Source organism: Neoarius graeffei, chromosome 10 (genome assembly GCF_027579695.1).
Source record: "Neoarius graeffei isolate fNeoGra1 chromosome 10, fNeoGra1.pri, whole genome shotgun sequence".
Classification (NCBI taxonomy): Eukaryota; Metazoa; Chordata; class Actinopteri; order Siluriformes; family Ariidae; genus Neoarius; species Neoarius graeffei.
Genome location: NC_083578.1, coordinates 13,075,588 through 13,098,804, shown reverse-complemented (window position 1 = coordinate 13,098,804; position 23,217 = coordinate 13,075,588). Strand labels below are relative to the sequence as shown.

The 23,217-nt window shown below is 41.2% G+C and overlaps 1 protein-coding gene across 2 annotated transcripts in view; it reads left to right on the top strand.

Moving 5' to 3' along the window:
• The window catches only part of disp3 (dispatched RND transporter family member 3), a 58,537-nt gene extending 35,891 nt beyond the window's left edge, over positions 1-22,646 (top strand). The window contains exons 13-20 of one of the 2 annotated variants that reach the window (XM_060930688.1): positions 1,472-1,602; positions 4,659-4,837; positions 12,790-12,916; positions 15,805-15,950; positions 16,064-16,223; positions 16,949-17,062; positions 19,539-19,714; positions 20,007-22,646. In XM_060930688.1, the coding sequence (XP_060786671.1) occupies positions 1,472-1,602; positions 4,659-4,837; positions 12,790-12,916; positions 15,805-15,950; positions 16,064-16,223; positions 16,949-17,062; positions 19,539-19,714; positions 20,007-20,363 (1,390 nt within the window). In that variant the 3' untranslated portion in view covers positions 20,364-22,646. Of the gene's footprint in view, positions 1-1,471; positions 1,603-4,658; positions 4,838-12,789; positions 12,917-15,804; positions 15,951-16,063; positions 16,224-16,948; positions 17,063-19,538; positions 19,757-20,006 lie in introns of both variants that reach the window. The other variant, XM_060930686.1, reaches the window with a different exon arrangement.
• The last annotated feature ends 571 nt before the right edge of the window (positions 22,647-23,217 follow it).

Genomic DNA, 23,217 nt, shown 5'->3' with positions numbered 1-23,217 from the left:
AAAACCATTGTAATTCTCTTATCAGCATAAAAAAGTGAATGGGCTTGCTCACCGTTCGAACTACGGGGGTACTCGGGGGATCCGAGATCCCCTGAAACAGACATGAGATCCCTTGAAAACATGATTTGGGAAATGTTGGGGGGTCTCTAAAATATTGGCAAAATGATGTTTATTGACATAGCAATCGTGTGTAACGGGAAGCATTTGCATATCCGAAGTGTTGTGTTTACATCAAAGATAAAATAAACCGATATGACAATGACTGCTGCTGCCAGGTTGGGGGCACAAACTAGTACAAAGGAAGTGTGCCAACAGTGGAGATCCGCGCAATGGAGATCCGCGCTCTGAGACAAGCACACACACACACACACACACACACACAAGGGAAAAAAGGGACCCCCCGAAAATATCGGCATAGTTCGAACACTGGTTGTACCAATGTTTTTTTTTTTTTTTTATTGCAGAGCATAACACGTCTTGTCACAGCCACTGCAAAGTTGGGCTGGAGCCACTGATGGGAAAACGAAACCTAAGCCGAGCACAGCACCCTGCCCGCGCTGGTTCTTTGGGGGGAGGGCAGAGGACTCTGGCTGTGCGGGGCGTGGCATTACAGTCTAGCTGCTATCGTTTTTCTAAGCAAAGTCTCTGTTCCAAGTTCCTGGCAGTTTCAAAAGCTTATGAAAAACCTACATCATGTCACAGAGCGTTAATCTCGCGATAAAAAAAATTATCGCCGTTAAAATTGAGTCAAGTTAACGCGATAATAACGCGACATTTTTGACAGCACTAGTTTCTAGCTTACTCAGGGGAATACAAAGATAGTGAGACAGTGAAATGCCAATGGAATTTTTGGCTATACAGAAATGTATAGGCTTGTATGAAAGGCCCCTGCTTTCATTACAATGGGGTTGACCAAGGCCAGATTCTGGGCTAGGATCTGGTAAGAAACTCTTGACATTCCAGATTATGGTTTATACTTCAGGAGAACTGGCATGGCTTGGGTTATAGCTGTGGAACAGGAGGGAATGACAACTAAGAGTCATTGAACTCTCACCAAAATGTGGAATGAGGTAAAAGCTAAGAAAAACTTTACTTCAGTCCAGAATTTATAAACAGTCTGAAAGCAGAGACAAAGTAGATAAAAACAGACAGAAGATTCAGGCTGAAGAGAAAACCAGCAAAAATCCTGAGAATCAACAAGAACTGTGGCTAAAAGGTAACACCAACACTAAAAGGTTACTTTGAAGACCCAGAGAAGTGTAACGTAAAAGCAGAGTTAAAAAAAAAAAAAAAAAAACAGGTGAAAGCAATCAGTCTTGATTAGGAAGCAACATCCTCTGGTGGCCATCAGAGGAACTGACTAGATTCATCACAATCACACATTACGTAAAGCATTTGTTGTTGCTCACAGTCTGAAATTTCCATTGCATTGCCATTTTCTGGATATAACCAAATGCTTTCCCCATCCTAGGAAGTTGTATTTTGCCCAGAACACCTTAAGCCCATACCCTAGCCGTGTGTGCAATGGACCACCAGGCTGTATGGTCAGCTCTGGACATGATGGACCGACTCAGGGCAGTTTCTACACCCCTGTGCCTGCAGGTAAATCCTCGGAAATCTCATATACACATACAAGGAAATTTCTCAAACTCATTTCAAATGTATTTACTATTAAATAGTACTGAGCTCCAAAACTTGAGGGAGGATACTTGGATTTGTTGCATTGGAGATTCAAATCCAATTCAAATCTAATACAGTGCTAGTTCTAGCTCACCTTCTCTCTGGTTTTAGTTCTTAACACAAGTCTTTCCATCATCAAATTTCTCACACCTAACCATTTATACAGTACAGCATGTTTCCAAGAAAACATTTACAGTGGTGCTTGAAAGTTTGTGAACCCTTGAGAATTTTCTATATTTCTGCATAAATATGACCTAAAACATCATCAGATTTTCACACAAGTCCTAAAAGTTGATAAAGAGAACCCAGTTAAACAAATGAGACAAAAATATTATACTTGGTCATTTATTTATTGAGGAAAATGATCCAATATTACACATCTGTGAGTGGCAAAAGTATGTGAACCTTTGCTTTCAGTATCTGGTGTGACCCCCTTGTGCAGCAATAACTGCAACTAAACATTTGCAGTAACTGTTGATCAGTCCTGCACACCGGCTTGGAGGAATTTTAGCCCATTCCTCCGTACAGAACAGCTTCAACTCTGGGACGTTGGTGGGTTTCCTCACATGAACTGCTTGCTTCAGGTCCTTCCACAACATTTCCATTGGATTAAGGTCAGGACTTTGACTTGGCCATTCCAAAACATTAACTTTATCCCTCTTTAACCATTCTTTGGTAAAACGACTTGTGTGCTTAGGGTTGCTGTCTTGCTGCATGATCCACCTTCTCTTGAGATTCACTTCATGGACAGATGTCATGACATTTTCCTTTAGAATTCTCTGGTATAATTCATAATTCATTGTTCCATCAATGATGCCAAGCCGTCCTGGCCCAGATGCAGTAAAACAGGCCCAAACCATGATACTGACACCACCATGTTTCACAGATGGAATAAGGTTCTGATGCTGGAATGCAGTGCTTTCCTTTCTCCAAACATAACGCTTCTCATTTAAACCAAAAAGTTCTATTTTGGTCTCATCCGTCCACAAAACATTTTTCCATTAACCTTCTGGCTTGTCCACGTGATCTTTTGCAAACTGCAGATGAGCAGCAATGTTCTTTTTGGAGAGCAGTGGCTTTCCCCTTGCAACCCTGCCATGCACACCATTGTTGTTCAGTGTTCTCCTGATGGTGGACTCATGAACCTTAACATTAGCCAATGTGAGAGAGGCCTTCAGTTGCTTAGAAGTTACCCTGGGGTCTTTTGTGACCTCGATGACTATTACACACCTTGCTCTTGGAGTGATCTTTGCTGGTCGACCACCCCTGGGGAGGGTAACAATGGTCTTGTATTTCCTCCATTTGTACACAATCTGTCTGACTGTGGATTGGTGGAGTCCAAACTCTTTAGAGATGGTTCTGTAACCTTTTCCAGCCTGATGTGCATCAACAATGCTTTTTCTGAGGTCCTCAGAAATCTCCTTTGTTCGTGCCATGATACACTTCCACAAACACGTGTTGTGAAGATCAGACTTTGATAGATCCCTGTTCTTTAAATAAAACAGGGTGCCCACTCACACCTGATTGTCATCCCATTGATTGAAAACACCTGACTCTAATTTCACCTTTAAATTTACTGCTAATCCTAGAGGTTCACATACTTTTGCCACTCACATATATGTAATATTGGATCATTTTCCTCAATAAATAAATGACTAAGTATAATATTTTTGTCTCATTTGTTTAACTGGGTTCTCTTTATCTACTTTTAGGAATTGTGTGAAAATCTGATGATGTTTTAGTTCATATTTATGCAGAAATATAGAAAATTCTAAAGGGTTCACAAACTTTCAAGCACCACTGTAAAAGCCCTCCATCCTGAAAATGACAGTTTACAGACTGTTAGATTTCTTGCCTCACAGCAAGAAGGTTCTGAGTTTGAACCTTGTGCCTGACTGGGACCTTTCAATGTGGAGATTGAATATTCTCCCTGTGCCTGTCCTGTGTGGGTTTCCTCCAGGTGCTCTGGTTTCCTCCCACAGTCCAAAGACATGTGGATTAGGTCAACTGGCTACTCTAAATTACCCATAGGTGTGAATGTAAGTGTGAATGGCTGTTCACCTCTGTGATAGCTCTGCAATAGATTGGCAACCTGCCCATGGTATACCCTGCCTCTCGCACAAAGTCAGCTGGGATTGGCTCCAGCTTCCCCTGCGACCCTGATGGATAAGCGGTATAGATAATCCTGATATGTCGATTCCCTTTAAACATCGCATTGCTGCACTATACCCCCAATTCAGATTTCAACTGCCACTTCATCTCAGTTTCTTTTGTAGCACAAATGAGTCTGAACAAAAGCTTGCAGACCCTGCAACTCTCATTGTACTCTGCTCAGTCATAAAATGTAGTAAAAGAAACTGATGTGTCCCTGGTTATATAAATCAGTTATTATTCTATCCACATTCACTGGATATGAGCAATCGTGCACTCTGATTGGCTACTCTACTACTAGGATATCAGCTCATATACCATGAGTAGAGAAAAACAAAATGGCGGCGCATGTTGCTGAACCAACCAATGACAAAATAAAAACTCTACTCGAAAACAAAACCCCCCAAAATACAAAAAAAAAACAACAAAATATGGAATGAAAGTATTTGATGGTAAGAACGTATCTTTTTTTATTTTTCAAAAATTATTATTATAGCATTTTTCACACATTGCTACTGTCATTTCGTCAGTTTGTTTACAGAAATAATTCTGTTGGACGTTTTGTATAAAGTTTTTATTTATCCAATTTGCAAAAAATAAAAAAATGTTCTGTTTCTCAAAATCCAGTGAATGTGGATAGAATAAAACAGTTATTTCACTCAATCTCATCGTACATGGCTCATAGCCTACTTGGCGCTATGTGCCTCATTGGCTATCAGATCATGTACGACTTGATTTCATGGAATAACTGTTAAATATCTGGATGCGTGGGATTCATAACCAATCTTTAAATAAATGATCACTGAGATTATTTTTGGCTCTCTCAGCCCCGGGAGAGGTGAAGAGTTCGAAGACATCTGGCTTTAATCCGTGTAGTGGAGGCGGCGGCTGTGGGAAGCCAGCAGTACGTCCACTGGTGGACACTGGAGCCATGGTGTTCATTGTCTTTGGGATACTTGGGGTCAATCGCACTCAACGTTCAGACAACCATGTTATTGGAGACTTGGTGAGACCTAGGAGCATCAATGTATTCTTTGCGTAGCTATTTTGTACAAAAACACGAACAATAATACACAACTTACAATCATATTTCAAAATTACAAATCGTTGTTGATTTGATTTAATTGTTAGTGTGGGGTTTTGGTTTTTTTTTGATTGGTTGCTTCTTTGGCTGTGAATTTGTGCTTCCCCTCCATCACCAGACTTTGACAATTCAGATTCATTTACTCATATATATATATATATATAAACAGGTGACAGAGGAAAAACCGAGGGCCGTATAGGTTTATAAGACTGCAAATTATGTAAATCATACGTTATGTTATGTCCTTCACAGTCAGTCACCAGATCTCAACCTAGTTTTGAGATGTGCTAAAGAGCACTCTTCACCTCCTTCAAAACACCAAATGAGGGAATATCTTTTGGAAGAATGATGTTTGGTCACTTCAATATAATTCTAGTGACTTTGAATCTAGTGCCAATAATCAGTGCACTGAATCTGTTCTAATGAATCGTGGTGGCACAATTCATACAGCGGGGAAAATAAGTATTGAACGCATCAACATTTTTCTCAGTAAATATATTTCTGATGGGGCTATTGACATGAAATTTTCACCACACTGTAAAAAATGTAACTTGCAAAATTGTTGAGTGAAAAAAGGATTCTAAGTTGAATGAACAAATTACCCTTCTAATTGTTCAAGTAACTAAAAAAAAAAATAGTTGAGACGCCTTTCCTTCGCCACAAGTTCATAGGAATTGGAAAATTACTGGTAAGTTAAGTGAACTTATAAAGTGCTTATTGACGCCCCTTAACCGATGCCACTGCGCATGCGCACTTCACAAGTTCAAAAGTTTCAATGGTCGGGTGGAGTGAGAAGTCCATGGAAACTGACACGAGACGTTGTATAGGAGTCTAGACTAAGCTTTCCTCAACAGAGGCCAGGGAATTCCCTCCTTGTATGTCGGTATTTGTTTCTGTTTGTGTAATAATAGGCAAAGTGAAGTAGAACTTAAGTGTTGAGAGGTGTGTGTTAACTAAAAAATGTAATGCACACTAAATCATTGTAAAAAAAAATAGTCAAGCCAACTTAAAAATGTAACGCAACCTGCTGCCAAAGGATTTTGAGTAAACTCAACTTAGAACCATGATGTGCCAACTTGCTCTTCTAAGTTAATTGGCATTATTATTTCAATTTATTTCAACTAAACAATTTGTTGGGCTGAACTTCTAAAGGCAAGTCAAGTCAACTCAACATAAAATACTCTTCTATGTGAACTTAAAAGAACATCTTGGGACGTCGTGGCTCAGGTGGATAAGGTGCCAATCTGGGGACCCGGGTTCGATTCCGACCCGAGGTCATTTCCCAATCCCTCCCCGTCTCTCTCCTGCTCATTTCCTGTCTCTACACTGTCCTATCCAATAAAGGTGGAAAAAGCCCCCAAAAAATCTTTAAAAAATAATAATTTAGGATAACTTAATGTTTTTTTGTGCCAACTTGCTTTTCCAAGTTAATTGGAATGATTATTTCAATTTATTTCAACATCACAATTTGAATGCACTGAACTTGCTGAATAAAGTAAGGTCAACATAAAATACTCATCTGTGTCGACTTAAAAGAGCAAGTCAGCACAACTATTTGACCCGGAATTGAGTTTACTCAAAATCCTTTGGCAGCAGGTTGCGTTACATTTTTAAGTTGGCTTGACTAATTTTTTTTTTTTACAGTGCAGATGTCAGGAACAACCCAAGTAATTCACACATACAAAGAAATCAAAACATACAGTGGGGAAAATAAGTATTTGATACACTGCTGATTTTGCAAGTTTTTCCACTTACAAAGAATGGAGAGGTCTGTAATTTTTATCGTAGGTACACTTCAACTGTGAGAGACAGAATCTTAAAAAAAAATCCAGAAAATCACATTGTATGATTTTTAAATAATTAATTTGCATTTTATTGCATGAAAAGTATTTGATACAATAGAAAAACAGAACTTAATATTTGGTACAGAAACCTTTGTTTACAATTACAGAGGTCAGACGTTTCCTGTAGTTCTTGTACAGGTTTGCACACACTGCAGCAGGGATTTTGGCCCACTCCTCCATACAGATCTTCTCCAGATCTTTCAGGTTTCAGGGCTGTCGCTGGGCAAAACGGAGTTTCAGCTCCCTCCAAAGATTTTCTCTTGAGTTCAGGTCTGGAGACTGGCTAGGCCACTCCAGGACCTTGAAATGCTTCTTACGGAGCCACTCCTTAGTTGCCCTGGCTGTGTGTTTCGGGTCATTGTCATGCTGGAAGACCTAGCCATGACCCATCTTCAGTGGTCTTACTGAGGGAAGGAGGTTGTTGCCCAAAATCTCACGATACATGGCCCCATCCATCCTCCCCTCAATACGGTGCAGTCGTCCTGTCCCCTTTGCAGAAAAGCACCCCCAAAGTATGATGTTTCCACCCCCATGCTTCACGGTTGGGATGGTGTTCTTGGAGTTGTATTCATCCTTCTTCTTCCTCCAAATACGGCAAGTGAAGTTTATACCAAAAAGCTCTATTTTGGTCTCATCTGACTATATGACCTTCTCCCATGCCTCCTCTGGATCATCCAGATGGTCACTGGCAAACTTCAGACGGGCCTGGATATGTGCTGGCTTGAGCAGAGGGACCTTCCGCATGCTGCAGGATTTTAATCTATGACGGCGTAGTGTGTTAATAATGGTAATCTTTGAGACTGTGGTCCCAGCTCTCTTCAGGTCATTGACTAGGTCCTCCCATGTAGTTCTGGGCTGATCCCTCACCTTCCTCATGATCATTGATACCTCACGAGGTGAGATCTTGCATGGAGCCCCAGACCGAGGAAGATTGACAGTCATCTTGAGTTTCTTCCATTTTCTAATAATTGCACCAACAGTTGTTGCCTTCTCACCAAGCTGCTTGCCTATTGTCCTGTAGCCTATCCCAGCCTTGTGCAGGTCTACAATTTTGTCCCTGGTGTCCTTAGATTAGATTAGATTAGATTAGATTAGATTAGATTAGATTAGATTAGATTAGATTAGATTAGATAAAACTTTATTGATCCCTTTGGGAGGGTTCCCTCAGGGAAATTAAGATTCCAGCAGCATCATTACAGATAAACAGAGAAAAGCAATAGAGAAAACTTCTAGATAAAGTAAAATAAATTATTTACATATACAAATATAAAAAGAATAAGATATGGGGAAGAGAGGAAGGGGGGAAGGGGGAGAAGGGGGGCAGCAGGACAGATATTGCACTTTATATTGCACATTGACCGGTATTGCTTATTGTTAGGCTAGGCTACTGCTCCTTCCCATCCTCTGTCCTCCTGTTACCCCTCCTCCCCCCCAGAGAGGAGTTGTACAGTCTGATGGTGTGAGGGACAAAGGAGTTTTTGAGTCTGTTCGTCCTGCACTTGGGAAGGAGCATTCTGTCACTGAACAGGCTCCTCTGGTTGCTGATGATGGTGTGCAGAGGGTGACTGGCATCGGCCATGATGTTCAGTAGTTTGTCCATAGACCTCTGCCACCGTCACCAGAGAGTCCAGCTTCATGCCGACCACAGAGCCGGCCTGCCTGATCAGTTTGTCCAGCCTGGATGTGTCCTTCTTGGATGTGCTGCCCCCCCAGCACACCACGGTGTAAAACAGGGCACTGGCGACCACAGACTGATAGAACATCCACAGGAGTTTCCTGCAGATGTTAAAGGACCTCAGCCTCCTAAGGAAGTATAGCCTGCTCTGTCCCCTCCTGTACAGTATAAGCGATTGGTGTTGCAGGTCCAGACCAGCTTGCTGTCCAGCCACAGCCCGAGGTACTTGTAGGAATCCACAGCCTCCACCTCGACTCCCTAGATCAGAACTGGTCTGGACCTCCCAAAGTCAATGACCAGCTCCTTGGTCTTCGAGGTGTTGAGCTGCAGATGGTTCCTGTTGCACCACACAGCAAAGTCCCTCACCAGGCTCCTATACTCCTCCTCTCTGTCGTCACTGATACACCCAACGATGGCTGTGTCATTGGCAAACTTCTGAATGTGACACAGCTCTGAGTTGTAGCAGAAGTCCACAGTGTACAAGGTGAAGAGAAGAGGGGCCAGCACCATGCCCTGGGATGCTCCGGTGCTGCTAATCAGTGTCAGATGTGATGTCCTTCAGCCTGACGTACTGCGGCCTGTCAGTGAGGTAGCTGGAGATCCAGGTGACCAGGCAGGGGTCCACTCGCATCCTGTTCAGTTTGTCCTGAAGCAATAGCGGCTGGATGGTGTTGAAGGCACTCGAGAAGTCCAAGAAGAGGATCCTCACTGTGCCATTTCCCTTATCCAGATGTGAGTGGGCTCGGTGTAGCAGGTAGAGGATGGCGTCTTCCACACCAACACCTGCCTGGTACGCAAACTGCAGACAGTCCTGGGCATGTTGTACCTGGGGTCTGAGGAGGCTGAGGAAGACCCGCTCCAACATCTTCATCAGATGTGAAGTGCAGTGGCGTGCACAGACATTTTGGGGGGCAAGTGCTCTGGGGGGAAAAAAGGACACTTTTTTGCGCATGTGGAACACCTTATTATAAAAGTCTGAGATTTAACCCTCCTCTTGTGTTCATAATCATATCAAAGTTTTGGGTATTTTTCTGTAGTTCCATCTTTAAAAAGTCTGATAAAGTCTGAAAGTCTGATCTTCCCGTCACTGACTTGAGTCTCAAGACTGCGTTTATTCACAGATTTCCGTGAGATCATCTTAAAATTTGTAACGAAATATACACACTCAATGGGCTCAACGGAGCTCTCCTTTATTTGCATAACGGCGTGCATACTAGCATAATGTGATATTCTTAATCATGTTATAAAAACAGGTCGGAATTGATGGAGAGTGGGGTTGCCTCAATGGTTTAGGCTACATTTAAAATGTTGTTCAGTTTGTTTCTCCATATGGAAAGGGAGCAAATAAGCTGGCAAAGGTTGCCATGTGCAGTTGTTTCTGTATGCGACGGGCTACTTCGCGACAAAATAATTACAGCTTGGGCTTAGAGGGCAAGCAATACATTTTCACTCGATTCATGTGTTACCTGGCTGGTGGGGCAGGGGAAGAGCTGACTGACTGCCCGATGTGTTGTCTGCACTACGACAAGGCCGTGGCTTCCAGGACGCTATGCTGCTGCAACCTCACATTGAATGCACTGCACGCTTGTTCACGTGACAGAGCAAGAGAGACAGAGGTCCGGTGTGTGTGCGGAGGGGGCACACATCGGGACATTATTTTCACACACGCTTTTAATGCCGCGGCTTTTCTAAAAGATCTTGTCGACATTGGCCTCAGTAAACTGTAAAAAAAAAAAAATTCAAAAGGGCACTTTTTTGGACAGAGGGCAGAGGGGCAGGTGCTTGAGCACCACTTCGTGTCTATCTGTGCACGCCACTGGTGAAGTGAGTGCCACCAGTAGGAAGTCATTCAGCTCCCTGGGCTGATTCTTTTTGGGAACTGGAACAATACATGATGTCTTCCAGAGGGTTGGCACTCTCCCCAGCTGCAGGCTGAGGTTGAAGATGCTCTTTGGTCTTGCCCATGGTGGAGAGGTTGGAGTCTGATTGATTGAGTGTGTGGACAGGTGTCTTTTATACAGGTAACGAGTTCAAACAGGTGCATTTAATACAGGTAATGAGTGGAGAACAGGAGGGCTTCTTAAAGAAAAACTAACAGGTCTGTGAGAGCCAGAATTCTTGCTGGTTGGTAGGTGATCAAATACTTATTTCATGCAATAAAATGCAAATTAATTATTTAAAAATCATACATTGTGATTTTTCTGGATTTTTTTTTAGATTCTGTCTCTTACAGTTGAAGTGTACCTACGATAAAAATTACAGACCTCTCCATTCTTTGTAAGTGGGAAAACTTGCAAAATCGGCAGTGTATCAAATAGTTGTTTTCCCCACTGTATATGTCCATAAATTAAGTGTAATAAAGTGGAATGACACAGGGAATAAGTATTGAACACATGAAGAAAAGGAGGTGCAAAAAGGCATAGAAAGCCAAGAAACCAGCTGAAATCTGTCAGTATTTAGAAAGCAACACATCCTGCCCCCTATCAGTGCAAATTAATATCAGATGGTTTAGTCCTAATTGATAGCCTATAAAAAGGTTTCTCATTACCAAGGTGTCACACATGAAGCATCTCATGATGGGTAAAAGCAAAGCGCTCTCTCAAGACCTTTGCAACCTTATTGTTGCACAACATACTGATGGCATTGGTTACAGACATATTTCTAAACTTCTGAATGTTCCAGTGAGCACCATTGGGGCCGTTATCTGGAAGTGGAAAGAACATCATTTCACCATAAACTGGCCACAATCAGGTGCTCCTCGCAAAATTTCTGACAGAGGAGTCAAAAGAATAATCAGAAGAGTTGTCCAAGAGCCAAGGACCACTTGCGGAGAGCTTCAGAAAGACCTGGAATTAGCAGGTACAGTTGTTTCAAATAACACAATAAGTAATGCATTCAATCGCCATGGCCTCTATGTATTCTCACCGCACAAGGCTCCATTGCTGGAGAAAAAGCATGTTGAAACTCATTTAAAGTCTGCTGCACAACATTTGGACAAGCCTATGAAATACTGGGAGAACATAGTCTGGTCAAATGAGACCAAAATTGAACTCTTTGGATGTTCACCATGTTTGGAGGAGAAATGGCACTGCACATCACCCCAAAAACACCATACCAACAGTGATGTTTGGAGGTGGGAACAACATGGTGGTGGGGCTGTTTTTCAGCATATGGTACTAGCAGACTTCATATAATTGAAGGAAGGATGAATGGAGAAATGTACCAAGACATTCTTGATAAGAATCTGCTGCCATCCACCAGGATGCTGAAGATGAAACGAGGGTGGACATTTCAGCAAGACACCAGGGAAACACTCAATTGGTTTCAGAAAAAGAAAATAAAGCTCCTAGAATGGCCCAGTCAATCACCCGACTTGACTCCAATTGAAAATCTATGGAAAGAACTGAAGATCAGCGTTCATAGAACCTTCAAGATTTGAAGACAGTTTGTGTGGAAGAACGGGCCAAAATCACACCTGAGCAATGCATGCGACTAGTTTCTCCATACAGGAGGCGTCTTGAAGCTGTCATTACCAACAAAGGCTTTTCTACTAAGTATTAAATACATTTCAATAAGTGTGTTCAATACTTATTTCCTGTGTCATTCCACTTTATTACACTTAATTTATGGACATATATGTTTTGATTTCTTTGTATGTGTGAATTACTTGGGTTGTTACCGACATCTGGTGAAAATTTCATGTCAATAGCCCCATCAGAAATATAATTACTGAGAAAAATGTTGACGCATTCAATACTTATTTTCCCCGCTGTAAGTAATGCAGGTCATGATGGTTTTCCTTTCATTTGTCACCTGTCTATAGCTACACGCTGTGATTGGAATTTGTATCTTTTACATTTCATACATTATGACTAGATTTTGTTTACTGGTGGGTATGCTATAGTTGCACAGGACTGGAAGCTGATATTTCTTTAGTATTTTAAGATTTTCAGATTTGAATATAAACTAAATTAGACTCTAATTAGTGGTAGCTGGCACAACCTTAACAGCCATGTAAATGAAGAGTGACTTACATCACGTCACCGGGTTTCATTCAGTTTTAAGGCCATTTAACATTTCTATATTTTCCTAGCTCTAAATAACTTGATAAGTTGAATCAGATGGAATCAGATAAAAATTAAACAAAATGTGTAATCCTTGTCCTGCTTTAGCTACAATAATCACCAAATCCTTAAAGTAAATATTGAATGGGCTTAATATGTGTAATTTTATATATAGAAGAGTTTCAACTCTCTTTGCTATAGTGGCATCTTCAAGTCACTGTTCACAGTTGGCTTTGATTAAGACTACACTGCAATTTTAATAATTGTTTTTTTTTGTCTTTCCCTACAAAGGGAAGTGTGGTCTATGATCCTGATTTTGATCTCTTCAATGAAATTGGTCACTTGTGCCAACTCTGCAAAGCCATCAGTGCCAATACACAGCTTGTCAAGCCTGGTGGGGCACAGTGCTTGCCTTCAGGTGAAAAGACAAAACACATACGCATGCTGATGCACACAGGAAATAATAATTAATAATAATAATAATAAGTTGAACTTGTATGTCTGTGAAGGTTCTCAGTAATCCAGGTCATAGTAAACCGTTGGTGCTAAAGAAGGCAACTGGACTTGCTTGAAATTCTTGAAGACGTTTCACCCCTCATCCGAAAGGCTTCGTTAGTTCTGTCTGACTAGTGGGGAGTTTCAGGTATTTATCCTCTAGTGGATCAAAAGCAAACCTAAGGAGAGTCATGTAGGTTCCTGGGGGCTGGGTGTGAATGGTGTTAGCAACCTAGAGAGTCATTAGGGTACACTTCCCAGAAAACTGAATACACATCCACACCAAAACTCAGCTGACTTCAATCAGTCATGCACATAGAGAGAATCGAATTTCTGCCGTTGCTCGACTGAAATCAAAGTTCAAAATGCCATGTATACACCTTAATTCGGATGAAATTGAACCGAACTTGATTTCTCGGAATCGAGCTACACGACCTAGATTATGCGATTTCTGCCGAGCTACTTAGTGCATGTATACCCTATTGAGCTACTTACTTCAGCACTGCCCCTTCCGGAAGTGACAAGTGACGAGACCACGAGCGGGAAACACAACAGCCTCGGTCGGCATGACAACGAATCATGACAACGGCATGAATCTTTTCTTTTTGTGGCATTGTTTGCACTGTTAAAATTTAGCTAATACATCTGTACAGCTGTTGCATAGCTGTGAATTGTGTACATAAACAAGTCATTGTATTTGTGTGTATATATATATATATATATATATATATATATATATATATATATGGGCGGCACGGTGGTGTAGTGGTTAGCGCTGTCGCCTCACAGCAAGAAGGTCCTGGGTTCGAGCCCCGGGGCCGGCGAGGGCCTTTCTGTGTGGAGTTTGCATGTTCTCCCCGTGTCCGCGTGGGTTTCCTCCGGGTGCTCCGGTTTCCCCCACAGTCCAAAGACATGCAGGTTAGGTTAACTGGTGACTCTAAATTGATCGTAGGTGTGAATGTGAGTGTGAATGGTTGTCTGTGTCTATGTGTCAGCCCTGTGATGACTTGGCGACTTGTCCAGGGTGTACCCCGCCTTTCGCCCGTAGTCAGCTGGGATAGGCTCCAGCTTGCCTGCGACCCTGCAGAAGGATAAAGCGGCTAGAGATAATGAGATGATATATATATATATATATATATATATATATATATATATATGTGTGTATGTCCAACATCTGAAGAATGTCAATAAAAACAAAACAATTGAACTTTTTGTGTGTTTATTAAGACATAAGTTAAATTGTAAGCAAAAAAAATATTTTTTGTAAGCAAAAAATGGACTTTAGAAAAATATACAATTGTGCAAAATAAGTTGCCTTACAAAACAGTGGTCTGCGCAGGACAGTTTGTAGCCATACAGTCTGTTAGAGCAAGCCTAACAGCTTGAGCACGGAACTTGTGAACACGGAACTGCCAGTGTTGCCAGATTGGGCGGTTTTAAGTGCATTTTGGCGGATTTGAACATGTTTGGGCTGGAAAACGTCAGCAGTATCTGGCAACACTGTTGATAACTTTGTTTATACTCTTGAATAGCTCTTCTTCATGACAACAACCGGAAATGTACCAACACGATGGGGCGTGTAGCACCACCTGTGGCTCGGGTGCACAATGTACCTCACACAATAGCTCGATTTCCTTGTGTGCATGTAGGATTGGATTTCTCTGGCACCCCTGCTGGGACCCTTAGCTCGATTACCGACAGTAGCTCGATTTGGATGTGCATGTAAACGCACTGAATGACTCATATGATGGTAGAGAGAGCCAATGACCCACAGATCACCCTAATGACTCTCTAGGCTGCTAACACCGTTCACACCTGGCCCCCAGGGACCTACACCTACAGGATGACTCAACTACCCAGATGACCTCAACAACTCTCCTCGGGTTGCTTTTGATCCACTAGAGGATAAATACCTGGAACTCCGCACTAGTCAGACAGAACTGAAGAAGCCTTTCGGATGAGAGGTGAAACATCTTCAAGAATTTCAAGCAAGTCCAGTTACGTTCTTTAGCACCAAGTTGAACTTGTATAGCGCCTTTCTCACACCCAAGGTCACTTTACAATTACAATAAAATAAAATAAGCCACCAAAAGAGGGTCAGGATGTAATTTCAGTAGCGTAGCTGCCCAGAGTCCCACCAAAAGGTGCACGAAGGTATGTCCCAAACTACCTGCACAGCTGCTGGGATGCTACCAGGCAACATTGCTTGGAACACCATGCCATGGATACAGAAAGTGAGCATAGAACCACAGTCGCACAGAGCGCTGGACAACCACAATATTAAAGAGAGCAACGAGCTCACTGCAGTCCATAGTGAGCAGCACAGGCATCACCCATGGCCAACCAAGGCCTGAGGGGAACCGATGCCCAAAACTGGGTCTGGAGCTACACCAGGACTGGTGGACAAAACATTCAAGCAAAGAACAAACTTAACCATACAAACACAAAAATAAAAATAAAGTGTGTGGGGGGAGACCAGGGGAATAACACATTTCAGGACATGCCATCACTGGAAAAACAATCAACTACTGGGCAATTGTTCAGTCACTGCACATGGTCATTGATTATTTCCCAATAACAGGACGCCTTTTTGTGGTTTATTCCTTACCAAATGATGCAAAGGCATCCAGAAAAATAGACGAAATAGAACGTTAATCTTAAAAAGACCATGCTGTGATTATTTCATGTTATCTCATACTGAGACAAATGGACAAGTAACTATAAATAAACATAAAGAAATCTTTTCCTTGATTCTTTGCTTACTGCTCTTCTATTCTCAATCACCATATCCCTTTTCTTCTTTTGATCCAGGCAACAGTCTCACATCTATTCTTCCTCTTCTCCACCCTGAGTGTCAGTCTCTTCCTGAGCCTAATCTCTTGCCTGGCCAGCTCTCCCATGGTGCAGTGGGTATTCAGGGGGGACGAGTACACTGGATATCCATGGCTTTTGAATCAGTGAGTTTAACATGGCTAATGAGAATGAAACATTCCTTGTTTAATATTCCATCGTGACTAAATCAGAATTGTCATCTTCTCCTGTTTCTGTTCCGCTTGTCTTGAAATCCCAGACCACCTACAAAGGAAAGTCCTCGTTTCAGGCGTACTCAGATTTCCTGCAATGGGAGAGCTTCCTGCAGGAGCAGTTAGCATCTCTCCCACAAAGTTCAACTCTGCGACGGGGCTTCCAGACATGCCAGCACTGGAAGCAGATATTCATGGAGATCATAGGTGCATGAAAGAGAGAGAAGAAATCTTTAGAAAAGAGAGAATGCATGATGTAGGATGCATTTATAAGAGGTCTATATTCATTAATGGTTATAATAAAGAAAATTGTGAGGGATTACATACTACTTAGATTAGTCAAATCATCAAGATCAAATTTGATATATTCTTCTAATTATCTCTGCCAACTTTGTTGGAGGAGGTTATGTTTTTGCCACCTTTTGGTTTTCTTTGTCTGTTCCCAACGTAACTTAAAAAGTAGCAAATGGATTTTGATGAAATTTGGAGGAAACATGGGCCATGGACCAAAGAACAACTGATTAGATTTTGATGCAAATCTGGATATGCATGTTGATCCAGGATCCAGATATGTATGTGGATCCAGGACTTTTTTTTTTTTTGGTCTGTTCCCAACATAACTCAAAAGTAGTGAAAGGATTTTGATGAAATGTGGAGGAAACATGAACAATTGGTTAGATTTTGAATGCAAATCCAGATATGTATGTTGTTCTAGGATATTTTGTTTTTATTTTTTGTCTGTTCCCAACATAACTAAAAAAAAAGTAGTGAACAACTTTGGATGAAATTTGGTGGACAGCTTTAGTATTATCCTAAGTTCAAGTGATTTGATTTTGATGTTGATAACATGTGGCTTGGCTGAGGTATGCACTCTAGCATGTGCCTTTCAATTTTTTTTATGTCTATGTTATTCCTTTCTTGCTTAACTGTAGGTGTGGAGAGCGCACTTTACAGTCTACTTCTGTCTTTGGCCATCTGTATAGCATCGGTCGCTGTGTTTACTGTCCATCCTCTTCTGTTGCTGCCTATCCTGCTAAGCATTCTGGGTAAGAGATTTTGGCTTCCCTTAAACCTGCCTTACCAATGTTCCCTTGACCAGTATGGACAATAACAGCCTACAACAGTAGTTTTAGGAAACAAACATGTAACTAAAGCTAATATAATATAATATAATATAATATAATATAATATAATATAATATAATATAATATAATATAATACAGAACACCTTTACACCTACTTATTCACACAATTATCCAGTAAGCCAATTATGTGGCAGCAGTGCAATGCATAAAATCATGCAGATTCAGAGAGCAAATAATAACTCTGTATACCCATGGTGAACAGAAAAACAACCCAGAATGCACAACGTTTTGAAGCCTAAGGCAGAACGCCAGTTACTATCCATTTTTTCGTAATGGATATCTATTTTCACTTAATAGAACATTGTTGAAATATTATATTCAATTTTGGATCATTGTTCCTCACAGGCTGAATATATTGGTGGTCGAGACCATTCACCATTTTCACCATTCATGCCCCTTTTTATTTTCAGTTAATTAATATGTTAATGTGATATACCAAACCAAAGGGTAATATGAAATGGGGAAATATAATCATTATTGCACAAAGTTAATGGAGTCCTTATTTTTTCCCAAAATGAAAAGACACTTTCCATTAACCTAGGTAAGTGATCAAAAGACAAATAAAGAAAGTTAACTCTGGCTGTCAGTCAAAATCACAGGTTTATAGCAATGCACTTATTATGATGCATTAACTTTTCTATAGTAACAACTTACACAGGGACTCGTATGGTGAACAGTCTACATAATCTAAAGCTAGTAAAAAATAACTAAAATTAATGTTATTTAATAAAGAAAAGCGTATAATAAATCATTCATATGTTTATGATTACTCTATGGAGATGTTTAACATTTGTGGAAGGATTCTCCAGTATCACTGTCAGCATTCATTGTAGTAAGTAATAAAATTCAAGTCAAGTTTATTTGTATAGTGCTTTTAACAATAGACATTGTCGCAAAGCAGCTTTCCAGAAAATTAAAGACTTTAAACATGAGCTAATTTTATTCCTAATCTATCCCCAATGAGCGAGCCTGTGGCGACGGTGGCAAGGAAAAACTCCCTCAGACGACATGAGGAAGAAACCTCAAGAGGAACCAGATTCAAAAGGGAACCCATCCTCATTTGGTGATAACAGACAACGTGATTATAAATAACTTGCTTCTATAAGTGCGTCCTATATAGTCACAAAGTACAACTGTGTAACCGGGAAATTCATTATAGTTTTAACATGTTCTGTTTTGTTGAAGTTATAAACTGTTCATTGATAGAAACTTGAGTGCAAAACTGTTCATGACAACTGCAGTCCTAAAGTTAGCAAGCTAACTGTAGTCCTCAGCCATAAAAGCATGCATTACTGCAAGTGTCCAGAGCGTCTTCCAAGTGCGACTTTCGACTGTCCATATGGGGCCGTCCTCCACAGGTGATGAGATGTGATGAGACTCCAGCCAGATGTAGGGCATCAGGATGGATCAGGTGAGTCCGAGGAGCAGAAGAGGTCAGCATTTTGGTCTCAGGATTGACATGTAACTCAGAGGGACAGACAGAGTGGGGGGGGGGGGGGGGGGATTGAGAGAGGAAACACCGGTTGTTAGGTATGCCCATCGTCACCTAATGAGTAAGAACAGTGTACATTTTGCACTGAGTGCAAGCAGGGACTCCAGCTAAACTAACTATGACAGCATAATTAAAATGGGAAAGCCAGAAGGTCACACGGGCATGAAAAGCAGACCGATGTGTCGTGTAAAGAATTGTAATTGAATGTTTTTAAAATGCTGTTACTGGAAAATAATTGTCTTTTGGGTGGTAACAGTAATTCTGCTTCATCACATCACATCACATCACCTTGTTGTTGATTATTTTCCTCTAACATTCTTAAATGTTTATCCCTTATGAAGCATATGTAATGTAAAGGCATAAAAAATGATGAAATAGAACCTCAAACGTTAATCTTTAATCAAAAATGCATGTTGTAAATATTGTAAAGACTACATCAACAACAGCCATCATCATTGTCATCTTTAATACTTGCATTTTTAACTTCATAAACAAAATAACATTTAAATTGATATGACATGTACACTCAGAAAATAAAAAGTACCTTACTGTTGTACCTTTAGTGGTACAGTGGCTTGTCACTGGAGCAGGACCTTCTAAGGTACTTATTCATACCCTTTACATACTTCTTGGGAACATGTATGTACCTTTTCGGCCCTAAAAAGGTACACATGAGGTCCAATAATGAGCCCTAGGGGGTACATTGGTGTAGATTGTACCCTGGGGGACAGAAATGGACTCCTACTGTACCCCTATTTCTGACAGTATATATGCACTGATATGATAGATCTTACCTTACATGGCCAATTAAATGAATTCTTGGTGTTAAGCGAGATGGAGTGAGGCTAAGACTGATGTATCTATCTTAAATCTGTGCATGTTCAGGTGTGGTGTGTATGGTGGTGGCAGTGATGTACTGGTTGGGCTGGGAGATGGGTGCAGTGGAGGCAATCTCTCTGTCCATCCTTGTTGGATCATCAGTGGATTACTGTCTGCATCTGGTTGAGGGCTTCCTGCTCGCTGGAGATAAAGAAAACATGGGGACTGTCAATCACAGTACGGTATGGGCTCCAAAAAGACAGACATTAACATCGATTTGCAAGGTTGGGTCACATAAACCTATTTATAATAGATTCGTACCTTGTTCTGCTATTCTCTGGAACAGGTTTCTTGTTAAAAGAGCCTACATACACTGATAGCTATTGGATTGCATTTTTGTTGGGATAACATGAACAATACATTTGCTTTTGTTAAAATTTTCAGCTTGGATAAAAGACTAATTTTATACACACACGATTTTTAGCACTTAAGCAAGCAGCTCTTAGGCTTTTTGTGCTTTTCTGTACCTCACAGGATCCATCGACCGAGCGCCAGCGACGAACACTGGAAGCTGTCAATCACGTCGGAGTTGCCATAGTATCCAGTGCAATCACAACAGTGATATCCACCGTGCCACTGTTTTTCTGCACGATTATGCCTTTTTCAAAGTTTGGCCAAATTGTCGCTATTAACACTGCCATCTCAATATTATTTACCCTCGTCGTCACCACAGCCCTCCTAGCCACAATGGGGCCTTCGCACTTCACCCGGCCACCCCGAGCAGTTCTCAAAGCCAGCCTGGTGGTGCTTGTGGTGGGGCTCTCAGGGTGTCTGTTCTGGTGGACTGGATCACAACTGATCCCCACCAGCTGGAACTCACTTATTACATAAGCCCATAGGAGATGTCTCCCAATCTATTATTCAAAAGACTGGAGAATCCAAATGAATTGTTGTGTTGTGACCAAGCTACAGAATGTATTTGGTGTGTAAAACATTAGGATGTACCCGATACTGTATACACGATGCTATTTTTGTTGACCTTAAAGGGCGGTCCTTGTGGAATGCCTTAAAGGAAAGCGCCACCTTGCATATTAGTAGTATTTCATAATCTACATTGACTTTTTTTTTTTTAAGTAAACTTCTGTCATCGTTTGTGTTCTGTTTTCACTTTGATTAACAGTTGCCTATATTAACCACAATACTGTTTGACTACCTGCTAAAACCAATGGGATTCAGCCCTCACTTCATCTCTATCTAAAGAGTGAAATGCAGCAGAGCTTTAGCCCTTTAATCTGTCCACCTCTTTCACTTCCACATCTGGATGCACTACTCATAAAGATCAGCTTCCAAAGCTTTATCTTTCACGCTAATCCTGCCATCAGCAGCATTGTGCTTGTTATCTCATAGATCGCCAAGTAGCTGAGTCACAACTACTTCGTATAGGCGCTTTGCATTCTGGGTCACTGTCTAAACATTTGCTGTCTCCATTACGTCTTCATTACTAGGACACTTAAAGCTAGACGGCCTTTCGATTTCAGAAAATCGGTGAAATTTAGTTCCCTCTGAAATGTGGTCATTGTGATATATGTTTATTTCTGTAATATCTCACAAAATAATCAGGCCATTCTGCAGTTGGGAAGTTATTTAATTTGAAGGGATTCCCGAGTAAATAATGTGCATGAAATCGCTCGCTTCGTGCAGTCAAGCAGACAGAGGAAGTCCGTGTGTGTGTGTGTGCACGCGCAGGTTTACCTTTGAGCGTGCACTGCCAGTTCCATCATTCTGTTGCTAAACAAACAGCTGATCTCACCGAGGTGCTCGCTGACCGCCGATATTTATTAGTTTGGTCCTGCGTTTCCTTTCATTTGTATATAACATAACGTCTTTTCTTCTTGCTTTACGTTACGGTCCTTCACGTTTCATTCGCACGCTCACGTCCTCCATTTTTCTCTCCTGTTTAAAATTTGTATCCCACAGTGCCTTGCGTGAACGAGGAAAGCCTACCATGTGATGCATGACGTAGTATCTTGAATCGCGTCATAGCGAAGCAGGAAAAAATAGCGGAGAATTTAGGGCCACATGGCTCTAAATTCATTAATTGTTCTATTTAAAAATAAAACTAATAAAATTGGAAGTCTGTGATTTGAATTCAGTAGCTTTTGGTCCACTAAACAAAAATAATTGGGTGTTGGGAAAATTCTCTTTATGACCTACGCTTGAAAAATCCGAAAGGCCGTCTAGCTTTAACATTGTTGGAATATTGTACGTCAGAAAAGAAGTGGTGTTCTTTTGTTTTTCAGAGCTAATACAGATACCTAGCCATTATGTCATACGTTTGAGATTGTTGAAACCATCGTAACTACCCTGGCAATGTCCTCTTGTGACATCAGTGCGGCAGACGCTCGCCATCTTCTCACAGGAATAACGAAAATACAGCATCAACCAACAAATTAGCACGACAATCACAAAGCACATCACAAATATTTCAATATAAAACATGTATAATGTGTTTCAGGGTGGACTTTTCCTTTAAACGTCGGCAGCGAACTTGGGGAAGACAAACGTGCACGTTGATAAAAAGTCAGCCACACAACTCTCTTATTAAAGAAGTAGACCAGAAATGTTTTTCGTCAAATCTTTATCTGTTTGAACGAATAAGAATAAAAAGATGGCATAGCAAGATTGCGGATATGCTGCCTACCTCAGGTTATTAAAAAAAAAAAGGAAAGGGGGGAAAAAAGAACCTGTCCAAGTATCAATATTGAAGAAATGGTTTGGTATGCTCCAGCTCCATCCTATGGGAGAGCTGAGGAAAAGTTCTTCTAAAATATTATTGACAAAATGTCACTCGAACGCAGCCAGCTCTACTCCTGAGAAAAGAAACTGGAGCTTTGACATTGATGATGGTGTTTGAAGAAAATGAGATTGAAAATGAAATCTTTTTCAATCTAGTCACTTGATGGTACTGTGTAACCATCGATAGGTTACGAGTTGTGTTTTAAAGTACAAACCACAGAAGTATTTTGTATAATGATTTGTTTTGTGAAACTGACCAACAAGCTGTTCTAATGGTTTTATATCACTGTAAATCTGTAGTTAAGGTGTTCCTGTTGAATTGCTCCTTTGAAGAATGATTTATACGATGTGTTGTATAAATGCTATGCTATTGGTTCTCATGCGTCAAATCAATACACTCACCTTGAGGGCATTTACAGTCTTTTGTATTTTGTGATACGTCTTTGAAACATTTTTTTCACCTGTCCCTGTATTAGAGATTCGACTTCACAGCATACAGTACTGTCCAAAAGTCTTGGGCACCCTATATATTTTTTGTCATCCAAACTTTGTTATAGATTTCTATTTTATGACTTCTACATTGGGGCGACACGGTGGTGTAGTGGTTAGCGCTGTCGCCTCACAGCAAGAAGGTCCGGGTTCGAGCCCCGTGGCCGGCGAGGGCCTTTCTGTGCGGAGTTTGCACGTTCTCCCCGTGTCCGCGTGGGTTTCCTCTGGGTGCTCCGGTTTCCCCCACAGTCCAAAGACATGCAGGTTAGGTTAACTGGTGACTCTAAATTGACCGTAGGTGTGAATGTGAGTGTGAATGGTTGTCTGTGTCTATGTGTCAGCCCTGTGATGACCTGGCGACTTGTCCAGGGTGTACCCCGCCTTTCACCCGTAGTCAGCTGGGATAGGCTCCAGCTTGCCTGCGACCCTGTAGAACAGGATAAAGCAGCTAGAGATAATG